Genomic DNA, 18,910 nt, shown 5'->3' with positions numbered 1-18,910 from the left:
CGAACCCATATCCCCTGCATCGGCAGGCGGACTCTCAACCACTGCGCCACCAGGGAGGCCCTGATTTTGTCTTTTTGAAGATAGGCTACAGACAACACAGCTCAACAACTTGTTTGGTTAAATATCGGCCAAAGGTATTTATCTTCCTCAATATGTATGGCCCATAGTAATACCATGTTAGTATTGAGTGAATTATTGGGACAATAAAAGGTTAAGAAAAGCTGGGCTTCCCTGGTGGCACAGTGGTTAAGAATCCGCCTGCCAATGCAGGGGACACGGGTTCAAGCCCTGGTCCGGGAAGATCCCACACGCCACGAGCAACTAATCCTGTGCGCCACAACTACTGAGCCTGTGCTCTAGAGCCCACGCGCCACATCTACTGAAGCCTGCGCACTCTAGAGCCTGTGCTCTGCAACAAGAGAAGCCACCGTAGTGAGAAGCCCGCACACCACAACAAAGAGTAGCCCCTGCTCGTGGCAACTAGAGAAAGCCCGTGCACAGCAACTAAGACCCACCAACACAGCCAAAACTAATAAATAAATAAACAAAAATAATAAAATAAATAAATTTTTAAAAAGCTAATAATTATTATAAAAATTATAATAAAACTACTATTAAAAACCCTATCACTCTAACATATCTAATCTCATGTTTGTATTTGTAGTGACCATTCATTAACAATTCTATAGCATCTAAACACTAATGTTGCCCTACATCATCTGTAAGGATGGTCAACCTCCACTTCTGACCATCTGGCGCATTCTTTTCTCTACCATTCATTTGATGTTTAATCACATATTGCCTAAGAGCTAAGCAATCTCATGCGATTATGCAATAATAGGGGGAGAGGGGACCCATTGGATTGTAAATTTGGAAATAAGAATTGTAATGCAGAGTCTGTTACTGACTTGCTGTGTGATTTGGGCAAGGTCATTTTACCTAAGACTTAGTTTCTTCAACTATAAAATGACGTTTCTGAAACTAAAGTCACTAAGAATTCTTCCTGGTCATGGGGTTCTTATATTATACTATGTTTTTTGGTAACCTCCCTCACTAAATGCACTTATACAATATATATTATAACAGTTAATTGTCTCAATAGTTGTGTGAATGACTGTCAACCTAGATACGCTCTCTAGGAAGTGTTCTTGGGCTGTCTGATGGGTGCCCAGTCTGGATTAGGTATAGTCTCTGTGGCTTTATAAACAAGTACCGTGGACTGGTCTGTAATACAATGTTATGTAATATTTATGTTTATTTGACACTTCCTCTTCTCCACAAAACTGTTAAGTTCTCTGAAGGATTTATAAATTATGCAAGTTCCAACACATAAATAGTACCTAGCATAGGTATTTAATGAAATGAATGAATGGAGTTCCAGGTCCTGCAAAAAAATTAGAAATTTCTGCAGTAAAACCACTGGCCTTTTCCAGAAAGCAACTTACAAACAGATGACCAAGGAATCTGAATCTTGCAGCATTAGTTTTAAATTTTAAAGCAAATGCCCAGAATAAATGTAGACAAGACACACTTTACATAAAATTTGTAACATTTATTTAGGCAAAAAAAAAAAAAATCCCCAAAACGAAAATCTGTATACACAACATTAATACCTAAGTGATGTCCTGATTTAAAACAGCATGATTCATGTACAGGACACTCCCATTCATCTGGCCACAGTAAGAACAGTGCCTTCAGTCCAGACAATTGACAACCTTTGAAATGTATACACATTACACTTTCCAATGAATTTTTCATATCCTTTGAAAGGAGTTAAACTCTTATATCAGAATTCAAGCAAAAGGTAGCTTTTTCCATACTCACAAGTCAGTGAGAATTTGACAGTGGGAATTCTACAAAAGTCAGGGATTTAAAAATTTTATTCTTACAGATTATCTGAAAGTATAAATCTTGACATAACATCCTCCCATTTTTAAATGCTCTCAAGAATTTCCTGCTTTTATGAAAGTATGTCTCAGCTTTCATTAGCAAAGTAGCTTCTTGCTTCTAAGCTGATTAAAGTAAGCTTAAAAGAACCCAATTTGAACAATTTTCCAAAATAAGTTCAAAATTAAGCACATATTAATGAACTACATTTATGATTTCTCATAATTTGATAAATTTGGATTTTCTAAATATTCTCGATAGCCATTCTGTCTAGCTATGAAGTTAGGTTGTGCTGTCCAAAGGAGCTTTGGAGCTTTCCAGAGAAATGAGAAATAGCATTGATTTCCCCATAATTCACCAAAAAAAATTGGGGGAGGGGAGAAACAGGCAGAGAAAGTTCTCTCTTAGGCTATCAATCAGTTAACGTAAGAATGTCTTAGGTTAAGATTTGGAAACCAAAGAATGCATAATTAGGAGTGTACATGTCACACAAAATCTATGAAATACTAAAAAGAGATAAAGCAATTACTCATTTAAAGCACACTCAGCAAAATTTCCTATCATACCGCTATTTTCATCACTGGATGAAGTCTGGATTTGCATTATTACTTAAATAAACAGTTTGTGGGTTAATACAAAAAATGAAAAATGTGTCAATACAAAGCAAGTGGTAAAATTTAAATATCCAATATCCACACACAATCATTTGAAACTGCTACGATGGATTTGAGAGGGAAACCATAAGTTTGCAAACCTCTCTGTAAGCTATCTCGGAACACTACTCTGAAGCCCTAGCCATATAAAGCCCCCAAATAAGTAACATACAGATAAAACTGCCCATGTCAGCCAACAGTATGATACTGCCTTTAACTTACACCTTCAGTTTAATAATACTGTTTATATCAAGATAAAAGTTGCACAATAACCAAATAATGTAAACATACCATTAGAGGGCAGGAGAAGGGTGGGTTTCAACATATGCAACACAGTAAGTTTATTTTCCTGGCTACTCATGACCTCTTTTCAACCTTGGGTATTGCTGCACCTTGTTCTATGGGGGGACAGGGTGGGGTGTCAGGCATTTTAAAGCACTAAGCCAAAACCACGGTTCATTAATCGATTCTACCCTAATTTAGCACATAATGAACCATAATAAAATATGTTTTCATCAAAATGTGCTCCAAAGGTCTAGATGATGGCCTAATACTATCTTGAGCATGGCATAATTTAAAATATAGCCAAATGAAAGTGACTGGGGAGAAAAAGGGCCAACTCAAAAGGTCCCACTAGCAAGATCACCTTCCTAGGCTGGAAATACAGCACTGATATTTTAAAACATGAATCCTTGATTCTTTGGAAGCTTGCAAACAAAAGATATCATGAAATTAAGTTCCCATAGTTGCTTTGTGGGATTCACCTCTACCTTGGGTAATTCACTTAAATTGACTAGTGCCACTAAATGGCATTTCTGTCCAAGGGTGAGGAGCAGCAATATTTAAGGTCAATTCCTGGATCTGTGAGTCTGGTATGACTTTTTAAATTCTCAACTAAGATCAGTAACCACTGAGTCCTTGGCCAGAGAGTAAATTAACCCCTTATTACTACTTGATTTGATTTATGTTCCTTTTCAACTGCAAAAGGAAAAAATGATTTTTTAGAGTATAAAGAGAACAGCAAAACGTACTTGATGGAAAGAATGAGATACCTTAATTATTTTTGCTCTAATTTCAGACTGTTCTTGTTTTACTCAGAAATACCCACATGCATCATTATAGTTTAAAAAGTCTAATTCCATTTCCTTTTTCCTTTAGTAGATCTAAACCTTGCTGTTGCTTGTGGACTGATGTAGTGATAATTTGCAATATCTGAGCACACCAATGATCTGAGCAATGAGTGGTTCAACCCTAGTCTAAATTGTGCTTGAAGCAGCACCTCTAAGCCACTGAAGAGGTAACCCTTGAAGGCACCAAGTTCTGTTACATTCTAGTGTACAAATGCAAATAGGAGGCCTAATAGATTCTTTCTGTAGAGACAGGCCAGTTACACCTCATAATTTCAATTTATATATATATGTATATATACATATACATATATACTGTATTGTAGCCAGATTCAAGACCTTATAGACAATTCAGTGCCATAATTAGATACATAATTTTAAGAGCCATCCCAACCACAAAGGCACTAAAATTTTTATATATTTGGGATGTGCCTAATTATTTTGCTTTTAAGACTCAAAAGTATCTGGCCATTACCAGTGCTCAAAGTAGTAAATTTCAATTTAAATTTAAATATATTTGAGTCTTCATCTATCAACAAGTTATTCTGAGTAATGAAGGGATTTATTGTTTTCCATACATTTTTAGCCATTTTTGAAAACAATTTATAAAGACAAAAACCTAGGATTAGCCTAGAAGGAACATGTACTTTTGTCTTGAATAGGATACAATAGAAACTTGAAGCCAAACTTCTCAAATAGGCTTTTCCTTAACTACACAAGCTAGAAGACCTAGAAGTGGTCTACATAGCTAGCGACTCCAAGCTTTTGTAGACCATCCTATTTTCTACATTTTGCCTTAGACATTTAAGACCCAGAAAAAAGAGGGAATTTTTAAAAGAATTTTCCATTTCCTCTGAAATAGAAATAATCTGTGAAAATTTATCTCACACCTATAAAAATTCCTTAAACCGGTTAAGTCAGAATTAACCCACAATTTAATATGGTTTTTAATGATTCTAAATATCTATTTTCATTTAGTTTAAGTTTTCACTCCTGTGAAGGAGTACCAAATAATTCAAGTATGACTACTGAGATAGTGGTATGAAATGTGTATGTCAAAAACATTATCAGAATACTAATAAGCCAGCTCCTTTCTAAATAAAAATGCTTCTGAATAATCACCATGATTTTAAACGTATTATTTAAAATCTCTATTGAAAACATTTTGGCCATCTATGAAAAAGATGCAGTCATCTAAGACTGCAGGTTAACTTTATTCACAAACTAAAATTTAAGATGGATACTCTGGTTTCTCTTTAGATCGTATAAATCTTTCACCTTTTTTTTTGTTTAATGGAAAATAACTCTCTTGGTGACTTGCTGCCTCCCAACTGCCGTTATTGATAACTGATTCTTTACTCTACTGTAACAACTCTCTTAAAGGAAAGGCAACTGTCTACAAAATTACCCATCACAAAATATTTCCTTTTATGCACTGCAACTAGAATCATTACATTTAACAATAGTCTAATTCTTCTTGTTTACTTTTGGCAGTGAGATGTGGATATCCTTCCCCAACATGAAAATATTAAGATACATGTAGTCTTAAACAAAAGAAAATTAACTTCTCATGGCCAAATTTACTGTTGTTAATTGTATTTTAAGTGAGCAGGTAATACCATGTATAGTCTCTATTCCACTGAACAAAAATGACTTTGAAATAGAGGGAAAAGGATGGTCTGTTTGAGCAAGAGACAATTTTTGTAAAATTCACATTTTCACAACAATATGACATAAAGAAATTCAGACAGTTAATCTCTAATGCAGAATGCTGTAATATTTTATACTGTGGTGCTTGGGGAAATATTTCTAGAGAGTAACCAGCAGTCTGCGTAGGAAGCAGCAGCCCATGCCTCCAGGAATAAATACGAACAAGCTACTGTGCAATGCCTCAGGAGAGGTGGGCTCCAGAAGATTAGCCAGTCCCAGTTTAAAAACTATATACCACAAGAGCAGACCTTTTCCCAGTTCCTAAACTCTATTTTCCCTTAGTAGTTTTTCTTTTTAATGTATTTTCTGCCAGCCGTCTGGGCACCAGCCAATGAGTAGCTTTCACAAGGAGAGGACTCAGATTTCCATTCTTTCACACTAAGAAGGACATCTTATAAAAGATACACAGACAGAGAATAAAGGCATTTTATACAGAAGCAATATAAAATTTACAACTGAAGTAGTGCCATAAATCAGGTTAACAGCTTATTTAAAGCTGCAAATTGACTGAAGGGACTTTAAGATAAGAAAAGTCTGGCCTAAGGGTCCGTGCAAACTTCCTCATAAAACTGTAGAATTTTAAGCACAAGTAAGTTCAAACACTGAAGGATGTGGAAATTTTCCTAAAAGGCAATGATGAAGGAAGAGACTCTTCTCATCTGATAAGTCAAAAATCACAAGACAAATCAAAGACTGTTCACATGGGCAGTACTGTACATTATCAATCCCATACTCACTTTATGACTCTTGCTGTAGAAACCCCCAAAACATCAGAGAGGGTAAGATATTCCAAGTGAACCTAACACAAAAAGAATTTCTGTGATTCAATTATCCAATTACCTATAGCTATCAGTTAAGTCTGGCCTGGGGCTGCTTTTTACAGGGAGGTGGTCTTCCATGGCGTACAATGTGTTTCTCTAAGCTGTCCAGAATGGCCACAGCAATCTGTTGGACATGAGGATCAGTCTGTTCATGTTCTTTGATGTTGTATAAATGCTGCAATCCTCCTTCCTCAATCAGCATGCTGCAATACCTTGAGGCTGAAAAGAAAATAGGAGAAAGAGCTTTCCTTAAAAAACTTAGTTTGTTTTTTTGTGGAATAATTTTTATTTTTTTGCTTAAATTTAAGCTGTTTTGTTATTGCTCACTAACATAAGTTAGAGCTTGAAAAATATCTCTGTAATGATGTTATGCCTACACTACAAGGCCCACACATAGATCATAGATAATACACATACCATTATATATATATATATTATACATTATATAAAAATCATAACCATAAGACATAGATAATCTTCTTTGACCTCAAATCATGAGTAAGATGGGTACTGTTACACTTTTATGCATTTCCTATGTTAAAAAAAAAATTGAGGGCTTCCCTCGGGGCGCAGTGATTAAGAATCCGCCGGCCAATGCAGGGGACACAGGTTCGAGCTCTGGTCCAGGAAGATCCCACATGCCGCAGAGCAACTAAGTCCGTGTGCCACAACTACTGAGCCGGCGCTCTAGAGCCCGTGAGCCACAACTACTGAGCCCACTCGCCTAGTGCCTGTGCTCTGCAACAAGAGAAGCCACCGCAACGAGAAGCCCGCGCACCGCAACGAAGAGTAGCCCCCAATTGTTGCAACTAGAGAAAGCCTGCATGCAGCAACGAAGACCCAACACAGCCAAAAATAAATAAATAAATAAAATTTAATAGCAGTGATGTTGTACATGCAGTATTCATTATTTTTAAATATATTTTTTCCTTTTACCTTTTTCTTACACATGCCTTTTAAAGTTTATTTTTTTAGTTTTAGTCATATTTATTACAGTCTAATTTACACACAATAAAACGCACCTAATTTAATCTATAGTTTTATGAGTTTTGCCAAATGTATACACTTGTGTAACCACCAACACAATCAGGATATGGAATATTTTCAACAACTAAAAAGTTTCCTTGTGCACCTTTGAAGTCAATCTCCCCTACACCCCTCATCCCAGGTAACCACTGTTCTAACTTCTGTGATATAGACTTTTGCCTACAACTTCATATAAATGGACAGCATGTAACCTTTTGTGTCTGTCTACTTTTGCTCAGCATGATGTTTTTGAGATGTTTCCAAGTTGTTACCTGTATGTAATCTTTTCTTGTTGTTTTAAGCTGAGAAGTATTCCACTGCATTGAATACGTCACATGTTTTTAATGTTATTGTACTGATGGACATTTGTTGGATGTTCTCTCTCCCTGAGCATTTCATTACAATGACTAAAAATGCTATAATCATTCTTCCACAAGTTTTTTGGGAACTTTTCATTTCCTGGATCTTGAGAAAATACCTAAAATGATGGGCAAATGCTAAATGTATGTTTATTTTTATTTTTTTATTTTATTTCTGAATTTTATTTTTTTTATACAGCAGGTTCTTATTAGTTGTCCATTTTATACACATCAGTGTACACGTGTCAATCCCAATCTCCCAATTCATCACACACCCATCCCTCCCACCACCACTTTCCCCGCTTGGTGTCCATACATTTGTTCTCTACATCTGTGTCTCAATTTCTGCCCTGCAAACCGGTTCATCTGTACCATTTTTCTAGGTTCCACACATATGCGTTAATATACAATATTTGTTTTTCTCTTTCTGACTTACTTCACTCTGTATGACAGTCTCTAGATCCATCCATAAATGTATGTTTAACTTTATAAGAAATCACCAAATTGTTTTCTGAAATGGTTGTATAATTTTTCATTCCCATCAGCAATGAATGAGAAAGTTGCTTCATGTCCTCATCAACACTTGTCATTGTCCATCTTTTTGATTATAGGCAGCTTTCCTATCAGGTGTAAAGTGGCTTACATCTCACTGTGGCTTTAATTTATATTTTCTAATGACTAATGATGCTGAACTTTTTTTTTTTTTTTTTTTTTTTTTTTTGCTGTACGCGGGCCTCTCACTGCTGTGGCCTCTCCCGTTGCGGAGCACAGGCTCCGGACACACAGGCCCCGCGGCCATGGCTCGCGGGCCCAGCCGCTCCGCGGCATGTGGGATCCTCCGGGATCGGGGCACGAACCCGTGTCCCCTGCATCGGCAGGCGGACTCTCAACCACTGCGCCACCAGGGAGGCCCTGAACTTTTTTTTTTGCCATCATGACAGTATCTTTATTTTTTTAATTTAATTAATTTAGTTTTTTGGCCACGCCCTGTGGCATGCGGGATCTTAAGTTCCCCGACCAGGGATCAAACCTGTGCCCCGTGCAGGGGAAGCATGGAGTCTTAACCACTGGACCACCAGGGAAGTTCTGAACCTCTTTTGATGTGCTTATTGGCCATTTGTATAATTTCTTTGAAGAAATGTCTATTCGGATCCTTTGCTAATTTTTAAACTGGGTTATTTTCCTTTTTACTATTGTGTTTATATATTCTGAAAACAACCTCTCATCAGGTATATAATTTGCAAATATTTTCAACCGTTCTGGGAGTCGTCTTTTCACTTTCTTGATGGTGTCCTTTAAAGCACAAAAGTTTTAAAATTTTTTATTAAATTCAATTAAACTAGTTTTCTTTTGTCACATGCTTTTGGTGTCCTATATAAGAAATCATTGCTTAATCCAACATCATAAAGATTTATACCTATGTTTTCTTTTAAAAGTTTTATATGCTTATGCATATGTAAATGTAGGTCTTATACTTAGGCCTGTAATCCATTTTTGAGTTAATTTTTGTATATGGTATGAGGTAAGGGTCAAAGTTCTTTCTTTTACATGTGCCTACTCAGTCTTCCCAGCACCATTTGTTTAAAAACCTGTTCTTTCCCCACTGAATTGTCTTGGCACCCTTGTCAAAAATCAATTAACCATAGATGCATGGTTATTTTTGGACTCCCAATTCTATTGCATTGATCTATACATCTATCCTAATGATGTTGAGCACCTTTTCATGTGCTTATTTGCCATCTGTAAATCTTTGGTGAAAAGTCTGTTCAACTCTTTTGTCCATTTTCTTGTATTGTTTTCTTATCATTAAGTTTTGAGAGTACATGGTATATTTTGAACACAAATGCTTTATCAGACATGTGATTTGAAAATTTTGACCCAGTATGTGCACTGACTTTTCATTTTCTTGACAATGTCTTTCAAAAAGCTGAAGTCCTTAAGTTTGATTTGTTCATGTCCAATTTAGCAGGCTTTTCTTTTTCTTTTTCTTTTTTGGCTGCTCCGTGTGGCTTGCGGGATCTTACTTCCCCAACCAGGGATTGAACCCACATGCCCTGCAGTGGAAGTGTGGAGTCTTAACCACTGGACTGCCAGGAAAGTCCCTAGTTTTTTCTTTTGTAGATCATACCTTTGGGCATATTTAAGAATTTGATCTCAATAGATGCAGAAAAAGCTTTTGACAAAATTCAACACCATTTATGACAAAAACCCTCCAGAGAGTAGGCATAGAGGGAACTTACCTCAACATAATAAAGGCCATATATTACAAACCCACAGCCAACATCATTCTCAATGGTGAAAAACTGAAACCATTTCCACTAAGATCAGGAAGAAGACAAGGTTGCCCACTCTCACCACTATTACTCAACATAGTTTTGGAAGTTTTAGCCACAGCAATCAGAGAAGAAAAATAACAGGAATCCAAATCGGAAGAGAAGAAGTAAAACTGTCACTGTTTGCACATGACACAATACTATACATAGAGAATCCTAAACACGCTACCAGAAAACTACTAGACCTAATCAATGAATTTGGTAAAGTAGCAGGATACAAAATTAATGCACAGAAATCTCTTGCATTCCTATACACTAATGATGAAAAATCTGAAGAGAAATTAAGGAAACACTCACATTTACCATTGCAACAAAAAGAATAAAATACCTAGGAATAAACCTACCTAAGGAGACAAAAGACCTGTATACAGAAAACTGTAAGACACTGATGAAAGAAACTAAACATGACACAAACAGATGGAGAGATATATCATGTTCTTGGATTGGAAGAATCAACATTGTGAAAATGACTATACTACCCAAAGCATTCTACAGATTCAATGCAATCCCTATCAAACTACCAATGGCATTTTTCACAGAACTAGAACAAAAAATTGAATAATTTGTATGGGAACACAAAAGACCCAGAATAGCCAAAGCAATCTTGAGAAATAAAAACGGAGCTGGAGGAATCAGGCTCCCAAACTTCAAACTATACTACAAAGGTACAGTAATCAAGACAGTATGGTACTGGCACAAAAACAGAAATATAGATCAATGGAACAGGATAGAAAGCCCAGAGAGAAACCCACACACCTATGGTCACCTTATCTTTGATAAAAGAGGCAAGGATATACAATGGAGAAAAGACAGTCTCTTCAATAAGTGGTGCTGGGAAAACTGGACAGCTACATGTAACAGAATGAAATTAGAACACTCCCTAACACCATCCACAAAAATAAACTCAAAATGGATTAAAGACATAAATGTAAGGTCAGACACTATAAAACTCTTAGAGGAAAACATAGGCAGAACACTCTAAGACATAAATCACAGCAAGATCCTTTTTGACCCACCTCCTAGAGAAATGGAAATAAAAACAAAAATAAACAAATGGGACCTAATAAAATTTAAAAGCTTTTGCACAGCAAAAGAAACCATAAACAAGACCAAAAGACAACAGTCAGAATGGGAGAAAACATTTGCAAACAAAGTAACTGACAAAGGGTTAATCTCTAAAATATACAAGTAGCTCAGGCAGCTCAGTATCAAAAAAACAAACAACCCAATCCAAAAATGGGCAGAAGATCTAAACAGGCATTTCTCCAAAGAAGATATACAGATTGCCAACAAACACATGAAAGGATGCTCAACATCACTAATCATTAGAGAAATGCAAATCAAAACTACAATGAGGTATCACCTCACACCAGTCAGAATGGCCATCATCAAAAAATCTACAAACAGTAAATGCTGGAGCGGGTGTGGAGTAAAGGGAACCCTCTTGCACTGTTGGTGGCAATGTAAACTGATACAGCCACTATGGAGAACAGTATGGAGGTTCCTTAAAAAACTAAAAATAGAACTACCATACGACCCAGCAATTCCACTACTGGGCATATACCCTGAGAAAATCATAATTCAAAAAGAGTCATGTACCACAATGTTCACTGCAGCTCTATTTACAATAGCCAGGACATGGAAGCAACCTAAGTGTCCATCGACAGATGAATGGATAAAGAATATGTGGCACATATATACAATGGAATATTACTCAGCCATAAAAAGAAATGAAACTGAGTTATTTGTAGTGAGGTTGATGGACCTAGAGACTGTCATACAGAGTGGCGTAAGTCAGAAAGAAAAACAAATACCGTATGCTAAGACATATATATGGAATCTAAAAAAAAAAAAGTGGTTCTGAAGAACCTAGGGGCAGGACAGGATAAAGACGCAGACATAGAGAATGGACTTGAGGACATGGGGTGGGGGAAGGGTAAGCTGGGACGAAGTGAGAGAGTGGCATGTACATATATACACTACCAAATGTAAAAAAGATAGCTAGTGGGAAGCAGCCGCATAGCACAGGGAGATCAGCTCCATGCTTTGTGTCGTGTCCATCTAGAGGGGTGAGATAGGGAGGGTAGAAGGGAGACGCAAGAGGGAGCAGATATAGGGATATACGTACATGTATAGCTGATTCTTTGTTATACTTTGTTATACAGCAGAAACTAACACACCATTGTAAAGCAATTATACTCCAATAAAGATGTTTAAAAAAAAAAAGAATCTGCCTAAGACAAGGTTACAAATATTTTGTCACATTTTCCTCTTGACACTTTTAATAGTTTTTGGTTTCATATTTAGACTTATGATCAATTAAGAGTTAAATTTTTAAAAATTATTTATTTTGGCTGTGCCAGGTCTTAGGTGCAGCATGCAGGATCTTTGTTGTGGCATGAGGGATCTTTAGTTGTGGAATGTGGGCTTCTTAGTTGTGACATGTGGACTCTTAGTTGCAGCATGCATGCAGGATCTAGTTCTCCATCCAGGGATCAAACCTGGACTCCCTGAACTAGGAGCTTGGAGTCTTAGCCAATGGAAGTCCCAAGAGTTAACTTTTGTATACAAGGTATGAATCAAAGTTCTTTTTTTTTTTTTTTTTTGCAGATAGAGATACACTTGATGCAGTACTGTTTGTTGAAAAGACTCTTATTTCTCTATTGAATTGCTTTGAACTTATGTCAAAAACTAACTAACCATATGTGTATAGGTCTGTTTCTGTACTCTCTATTCTGGTCCTTTGAACATTCTTTGTCTATGTTTATGCCTGGACTTCCAATTGGAGTCTGAAGTGAGGGCAGTTTTGTGGGACTCAGCCCTTAACTTGTGGAATCTGACACTATCTCCAGGTAAATAGTGTCAGAATTGAACTAAATTTGTAGGACACCCAGTCAGTGTCAGCTGAGCAATGGAGAACTTTTTGGTGGGATGTGGAAAAAACACATATCAGAATTGGTGTCAGAAGTGGGATTTGCTATCCTGGTCCTGGCTTATGGAAACATGTGGTTAGGGAACAGAAAGGATAAAAAGGTGAGGGATAAGGAACCTTTGGTTCTTGGGTGGCTACTCCATGATGTGGAGTAGCAGCTGTGCTGCAATCAGTTACTAACAGTAAAAGTTACCAATGGAATTTATTTTTTTATTTATTTATGTTTTTAAGAGTTTTGTTAAATGTTTGTTTTTATTTATATATATATTATTTATTTATTTTTGCTGTACGGGGGCCTCTCTCTGTTGTGGCCTCTCCCATTGCGGAGCACAGGCTCCGGACGTGCAGGCTCAGCAGCCATGGCTCATGGGTCCAGCCACTCCGCGGCATGTGGGATCTTCCCAGACTGGGGCACGAACCCATGTCCCCGGCATCAGCAGGCGGACTCTCAACCACTGCGCCACCAGGGAAACCCAATGTTTTGTTTTTTTAAAAAAATATTTATTTACTTGGCTGCGCTGGGTCTTAGTTGCAGCAGGCAGACCCCTTAGTTGTGGCATGCAAACTCCCAGTTGCAGCATGCATGTGGGATCTAGTTGCCCAACCAGGGATTAAACCCGGGCCCCCTGCACTGGGTGCATGGAGAGTCTCAACCACTGTGCCACCAGGGAAGTCCCAACCAATGGAATTTAGAGATGAATCCAAACCTGACCAGCAATTGCTTTATCTAATCAAGGCAAAGATTGACAAAAGGCCAGGATTCCTTGGCTTGACTCCTCACTGGGGACTTAAAGCCTTTTGCACAATAGTGGGTAACTTAGGCAGTGGAGAAGTTCCTGGTGAAGTCCTAATGTGGGCTACAGTTAGAGAGTTTAAAAAAAAATGTAAGGATTGACAGGATCATGAAAGTTGGGAGTGTTTTTTTAAAAAAATTTATTTATTTATGTATTTATTTGGCTGCATTGAGTTTTAGTTGCAGCCCACGGGCTCTAGAGCCTGCGGGCTTAGTTGCCCCGAGGCATGTGGGATCTTAGTTCCCCGACCAGGGACCGAACCCACGTCCCCTGCATTGGTAGGCAGATACTTAACCACTGGATCACCAGGGAAGTCCTGAAAATTGGAATGTTTAAACAGACTTTATGTAAAGAAGTTATGTCTCCTTTGCCTCAATATTTTATGGGAATGAGTATTATGTCTGGCTGGGGAACACTCTCCTACCTAGTACTGTAAGACCAAAATCTGTGGATGATTACAGTTACGAATAAAAGAGTTAACAGAATTAAGGTAAAAGTTTGTAGGAGAATTGGTATGGTTGAACAGACTTTATGTGAAGTGGTTACATTTCTTTTACCTGATGGTATTATGAGAATGAACATTTTATTGACTGGGAAATGTTTCCACTACCTAACATCATAAAACAGAAAGCATGTAAATCCATCTTTCAAGCAATGTTAATTGGCATGCTAAATGGGAACCAGTAGGACTGCCCAAGCCAATGAAATGTAGAATAGAAGCTGGAGTGCTGGTAGGGACAAATTCTCTGTGCCATAGCCCTGTGTGAAGGACTGACTGGGGTTTATGGCAAAAGCCTGTGAGTGCCTACCAGAGATGATTACTGGGACTTTGGACTTGAGAATTTCTATTTGAGGGGCATTTACTACCTTGTTATTTGACATTAATTGAAGCTACCCTCATGACTGAAGGACAAAAAATGATCTTCAAACCTGAAATACCCAAGACGTTTTGAGTGATGTCAGAGAAACACTCTAATGGGGATGGCAGTGCCCAGAAGAGTTCCATAATAAAACGAAATTGGTTTATATAGGATCGTGCTACCTGGAGAACACAAGGAGGAGATACTCATGGGCAGGGAGCCTCTTTCTCCCTAGTCAGCCCCTAGGACTGACTTTGGAACTGCACAAGGAGCTGCCAGATTGTACAGTCACTTGGATGGTGCCCTATAAACAGCTCTCCAACAACCAACAAACAGCTGCTTGGTTTGTGGATAGCAGTTCCAAGGTAAACAGGCAACATCCTGTTTGGAAGGCCACCATTCTGATTGAAAAAGGTAAAACCAAAACAGCTCTGTGGACTGAACTGCATGCTGTTTTCCCAGCAAGGATGAAAAACTGAATAGTGGTAAAAGCCTCTGTTTGGGTTTCTTCATGGGCAGTGGCCAATGGTCTAGCCGTGTGTGTGGATACAAGGGCAATGGAAACCTGGTCATTAAGGCAGGACGTATCTGTGCCCATCAGAAGAACTCTCTTCCATGTTCAGAAGCTGACTGGAACTGACAAGCAGATATCCCAATGCTCTTGCTTGAGGCGGCCACCTGAGTCCATGAGATGAGTGGATATGGAGGAACTGCAGCAATGCAGAAATGGACTGAATCTAGACATATTCCTCTTGCATTTTGAGGCACAAAGTGCCAGAATCAAGGAAAACGTTTTCTATCCCTACAGTGTCCAGCAATGGGCAGAGAGATATCCTCCTAAGAGTAATAGTTTGATAGAGAATTGGAATGGGCAATTAAAACATTAGTTATCTAAAATCGGAGATGGGAGGGAGGGGGGAGATATAGGCCTGAAGGGCTAGCTTTCACACCTTCACGAGTATATGTATGCTCACACTCAATATGAGTGGAGCTAAAAGAATGTCCCCACTAGGGACTTCCCTGGTGGGGCAGTGGATAAGACTCTGCACTTCCAATGCAGGGGGCCCGGGTTTGATCCCTGGTCAGGGAACTAGGTCCTACATGCATGCCACAACTAAGGAGCTCACACACCGCAACTAAGAAGCCCTGGAGCCACAACTAAGGAGCCCACATGCTGCAACCAAGGATCTGGTGAGGTGCAATTAAGACCCGGTACAACTAGATAGATAGATAGATAGATAGAACGTCCCCACTAGATATTCTCCTGTTTTTCTGGGGAACCTGGGGAAGAGGGAGTGGGAAAGGATGTTGATATGATTATGTAATTCTTGCTAAGGGAGGATACTGGTATAATGACTATACTTTTTTCTTCTTCCCCATATCACAACGTTTTTTAACTCCCCTACCTGGTGCAGTGGTCACAGAACCAGGGCTGCAACTACAAATGCTGGAAGCAGGGATGATTCCTAAGCAAGAAACTGTAACTATGTTGTAAACTCTTTTTGTCAGGATTCCCAAGGGCCTAATGGGTTGGGTTATGCCTTAACTCCATCTGGCAAAATTGGGAATAACACTGAATGCAACTATATTGCCTTGTGGTAAAAACAGCCCACTAGGGCTTCCCTGGTGGCACAGTGGTTGAGAGTCTGCCTGCCGATGCAGGGGATGCGGGTTCGTGCCCCAGTCTGGGAAGATCCCACATGCCGTGGCGCAGCTGGGCCTGTGAGCCATGGCCACTGAGCCTGCGCGTCCGGAGCCTGTGCTCTGCAACGGGAGAGGCCACAGCAGTGAGAGGCCCGCGTACCGCAAACAAAATAAATAAATAAATAAATAACAGCCCACTAGTTCTGCACCTATGTAATCTTACCCTATCTGAATGACAGCGGACTGAGGGGGAGACACTTGCTAGACTAGTATTGCTGTTGGCAATCTAGACCAACACAGTGGCCAAAATTAATGTCCCTTCCAAAGGTGGAAAAGTTTGAGAGTACATGAAGAGAAGGAGGAATAGGAGCTGAGGGTACAGGAATGAATAAATAGGCTATGTAATAAGAGAAATTCAATATGACATTAACACATCAAAAAAGGCTCAGAGCAAGAGATGATATTATCTCTTAGTTAAAGAGCAATATATGGCTTCACCCTAAGACCACTTCTGCTTTTGGAGCCATACAAAATCTACTGGAAGCCTGCAAACCTCAGTGGCCTTGCCCTGGGAGACATCCCACTCTGTCACCTCATTACCGTATGTCAAAAGGGGATCCTTATGAGTGACAAAAGACACTCCTATCACTCAGGAAATTATAAAGGTTTGAGGAGTTCTGTGCTAGGAACCAGGAACAAAGACCAAATATAGTTCTTATTTTATCTTCTGGTCTTTGGTGACAGATCCCTTAAAACAAAATGATTGTAACAGTTAACAGATACTAGCACATTACTAGAGACCCATTCAGTCATTAATAATTAGTCCAGTTTATCATATGAAAATGTCTCTCAGGGCAAGGGAGCATTCACCATGTTGGTGAATGCACTCACATGCCTGGATGGTGGGAAAGCCTAGTTCCATGGGGATAGAAGCTCCTGTGCTCAGAATCCTTCAGAACCCTGCCCTATGTATCTCTTAATCTGGCTGCTCATCTGCATCCTTTATAATAAACTGGTAAATATAATTAAATGTTTCTGAGGTCTGTGAGCTGCTCTAGCAAATTAACTGAACCAGAGGAGGGGGGGTCGTGGGAACCTCAGATCTACAGCTATTCAGTCAGAAGCACAGGTAACAACATAAACTTGGGATTGGCATCTGAAGTGGGGACAGCAGTATTGTGGGATTGAGCCCTTAACCTGTGGGATCTGACACTATCTCCAGGTAAACAGTGTCAGAATTGAGTTAAATTTGTTGGACACCCAGTCAGCGTCTGCTGAGAATTAGAGAACTGCTTGATGAGGTATGGAAAAAACACACATTTGGAGCCACAAAACACCTGTCTTGATTACTGTAGCTCTATAGTATGTCTTGAAGTCAGGTAGTATAACTCCTCCAATTTTGTTCTTCATTTTTCTAAGTTGTTTCAATATTCTAGGTCCTTTGCATTTCTGTATGAATTTTAGAATCAGCCTGTGAATTTCTCTTCTGCTAAGACTGCTAAGATTTTGACTGGGACTATATAAATCTACAACACATTTGGAGAGAATTGCCATTTTAACAATAGTAAGTCTTCTAACTTGTAAGTGCCCTCCTTCTCTCTATTTGGTTAGGCCTTCTCTAACGTCTCTCAGCAATGCTTTGTTTTTCTCAGTGTACAGGTCTTGTACATCTTTGTCAGATATACCCCTAAGTATTTCATAGTTTTTGGTAAAACTGTAAATGTCATTTTTTCATTTATATTGGTTGTGGCTAATATAAAGAAATGCAACTGATTTGTGTATATTGATCTTGTATCCTGGAACCTTGCTAAACTCACTCATTAAGTCTAGTTGCCCTCTTGTAGATTTCATGGGATTTTTCTACACAGATATCACGTCACCTGTGAATAAAAACAGTTTTACTTCATTCTTTCCAATCTGGATGCCTTCTGTTTCTTTCCTGATCACACTGGACAGAACCTTCATTACAATGTTCAATAGCAGTGAGGTTGGACATCCTTGCCTTGTTCCTGATCTTAGAGGGGAAACAGTCACATTTAATTTTTCACTATTAATTTTGATGTTAGCTGTAGGATATCCTTAGATGCTCTTTCTGCATCTACTGAGATGATCAGATTGTTTTTCTTTCCTGGTCTGGTAATAGGATGAAACACATTGATTTTCAAATGTTAAACCAACTTTGCATTCCTGGAATAACCTCCTTGGTCCTTTTTATATACTGTTGGGTTCCATTTGTTAAAAAATTTTAAAGAATTTCCTCATCTATGCTCATGAGAGATATTGTTCAGTAATTTTCTTTTCTTATGTCTTTGCCTGGTATTGATATCAGGATAATTCTGGTGTTCTTTCTTTCTAATTTTTTTTAAACCAGCTTTCTTTCAGTTTGGATATTTTCTATTGCTGTGTATTCAATTTCACTGACCTTTTCTTATTTGTATCTACTCTTAAGCTCACCCAAATATTTTTCATGTCAAATTTTTATTTTTTTTTTAAACATTACTTTTCCTCCTCTTAATTTCATGTTTTCTTTAAAATCTTGGATCATATCTATAAAAAAAGTTTGAATTTTTTTTCCTGCTAATTCCATCATCACTACCACTTCTGGGTCTGTTTCCATTGTCTAATTTTTCTCCTGGTTATGGGTCATATTTTTCTGCTTCATCTTTCATCTAGCAACTCTTACCATATAACTAAACATGTTGTTGAGTGTATAGATTTTGTTGTCTTTTTTAAAAGAGTGCTAGTTTTTCTCTGACAGACAGTT

At 38.3% G+C, this 18,910-nt stretch overlaps 1 protein-coding gene across 1 annotated transcript in view; it reads right to left on the bottom strand.

The window, feature by feature from the left end:
* Positions 1-1,537: 1,537 nt before the first annotated feature.
* ZYG11B (zyg-11 family member B, cell cycle regulator) overlaps positions 1,538-18,910 on the bottom strand; it is a 75,361-nt gene continuing 57,988 nt past the window's right edge. The window contains exon 14 of the mRNA XM_060089812.1: positions 1,538-6,417. Within this exon, the coding sequence (XP_059945795.1) occupies positions 6,227-6,417 (191 nt within the window). The 3' untranslated portion in view covers positions 1,538-6,226. The remainder of the gene's footprint in view (positions 6,418-18,910) is intronic.

This window comes from Mesoplodon densirostris, chromosome 2, assembly GCF_025265405.1.
Source record: "Mesoplodon densirostris isolate mMesDen1 chromosome 2, mMesDen1 primary haplotype, whole genome shotgun sequence".
NCBI classification, from domain to species: Eukaryota; Metazoa; Chordata; class Mammalia; order Artiodactyla; family Ziphiidae; genus Mesoplodon; species Mesoplodon densirostris.
This window is presented reverse-complemented; position numbering and strand designations above follow the sequence as displayed.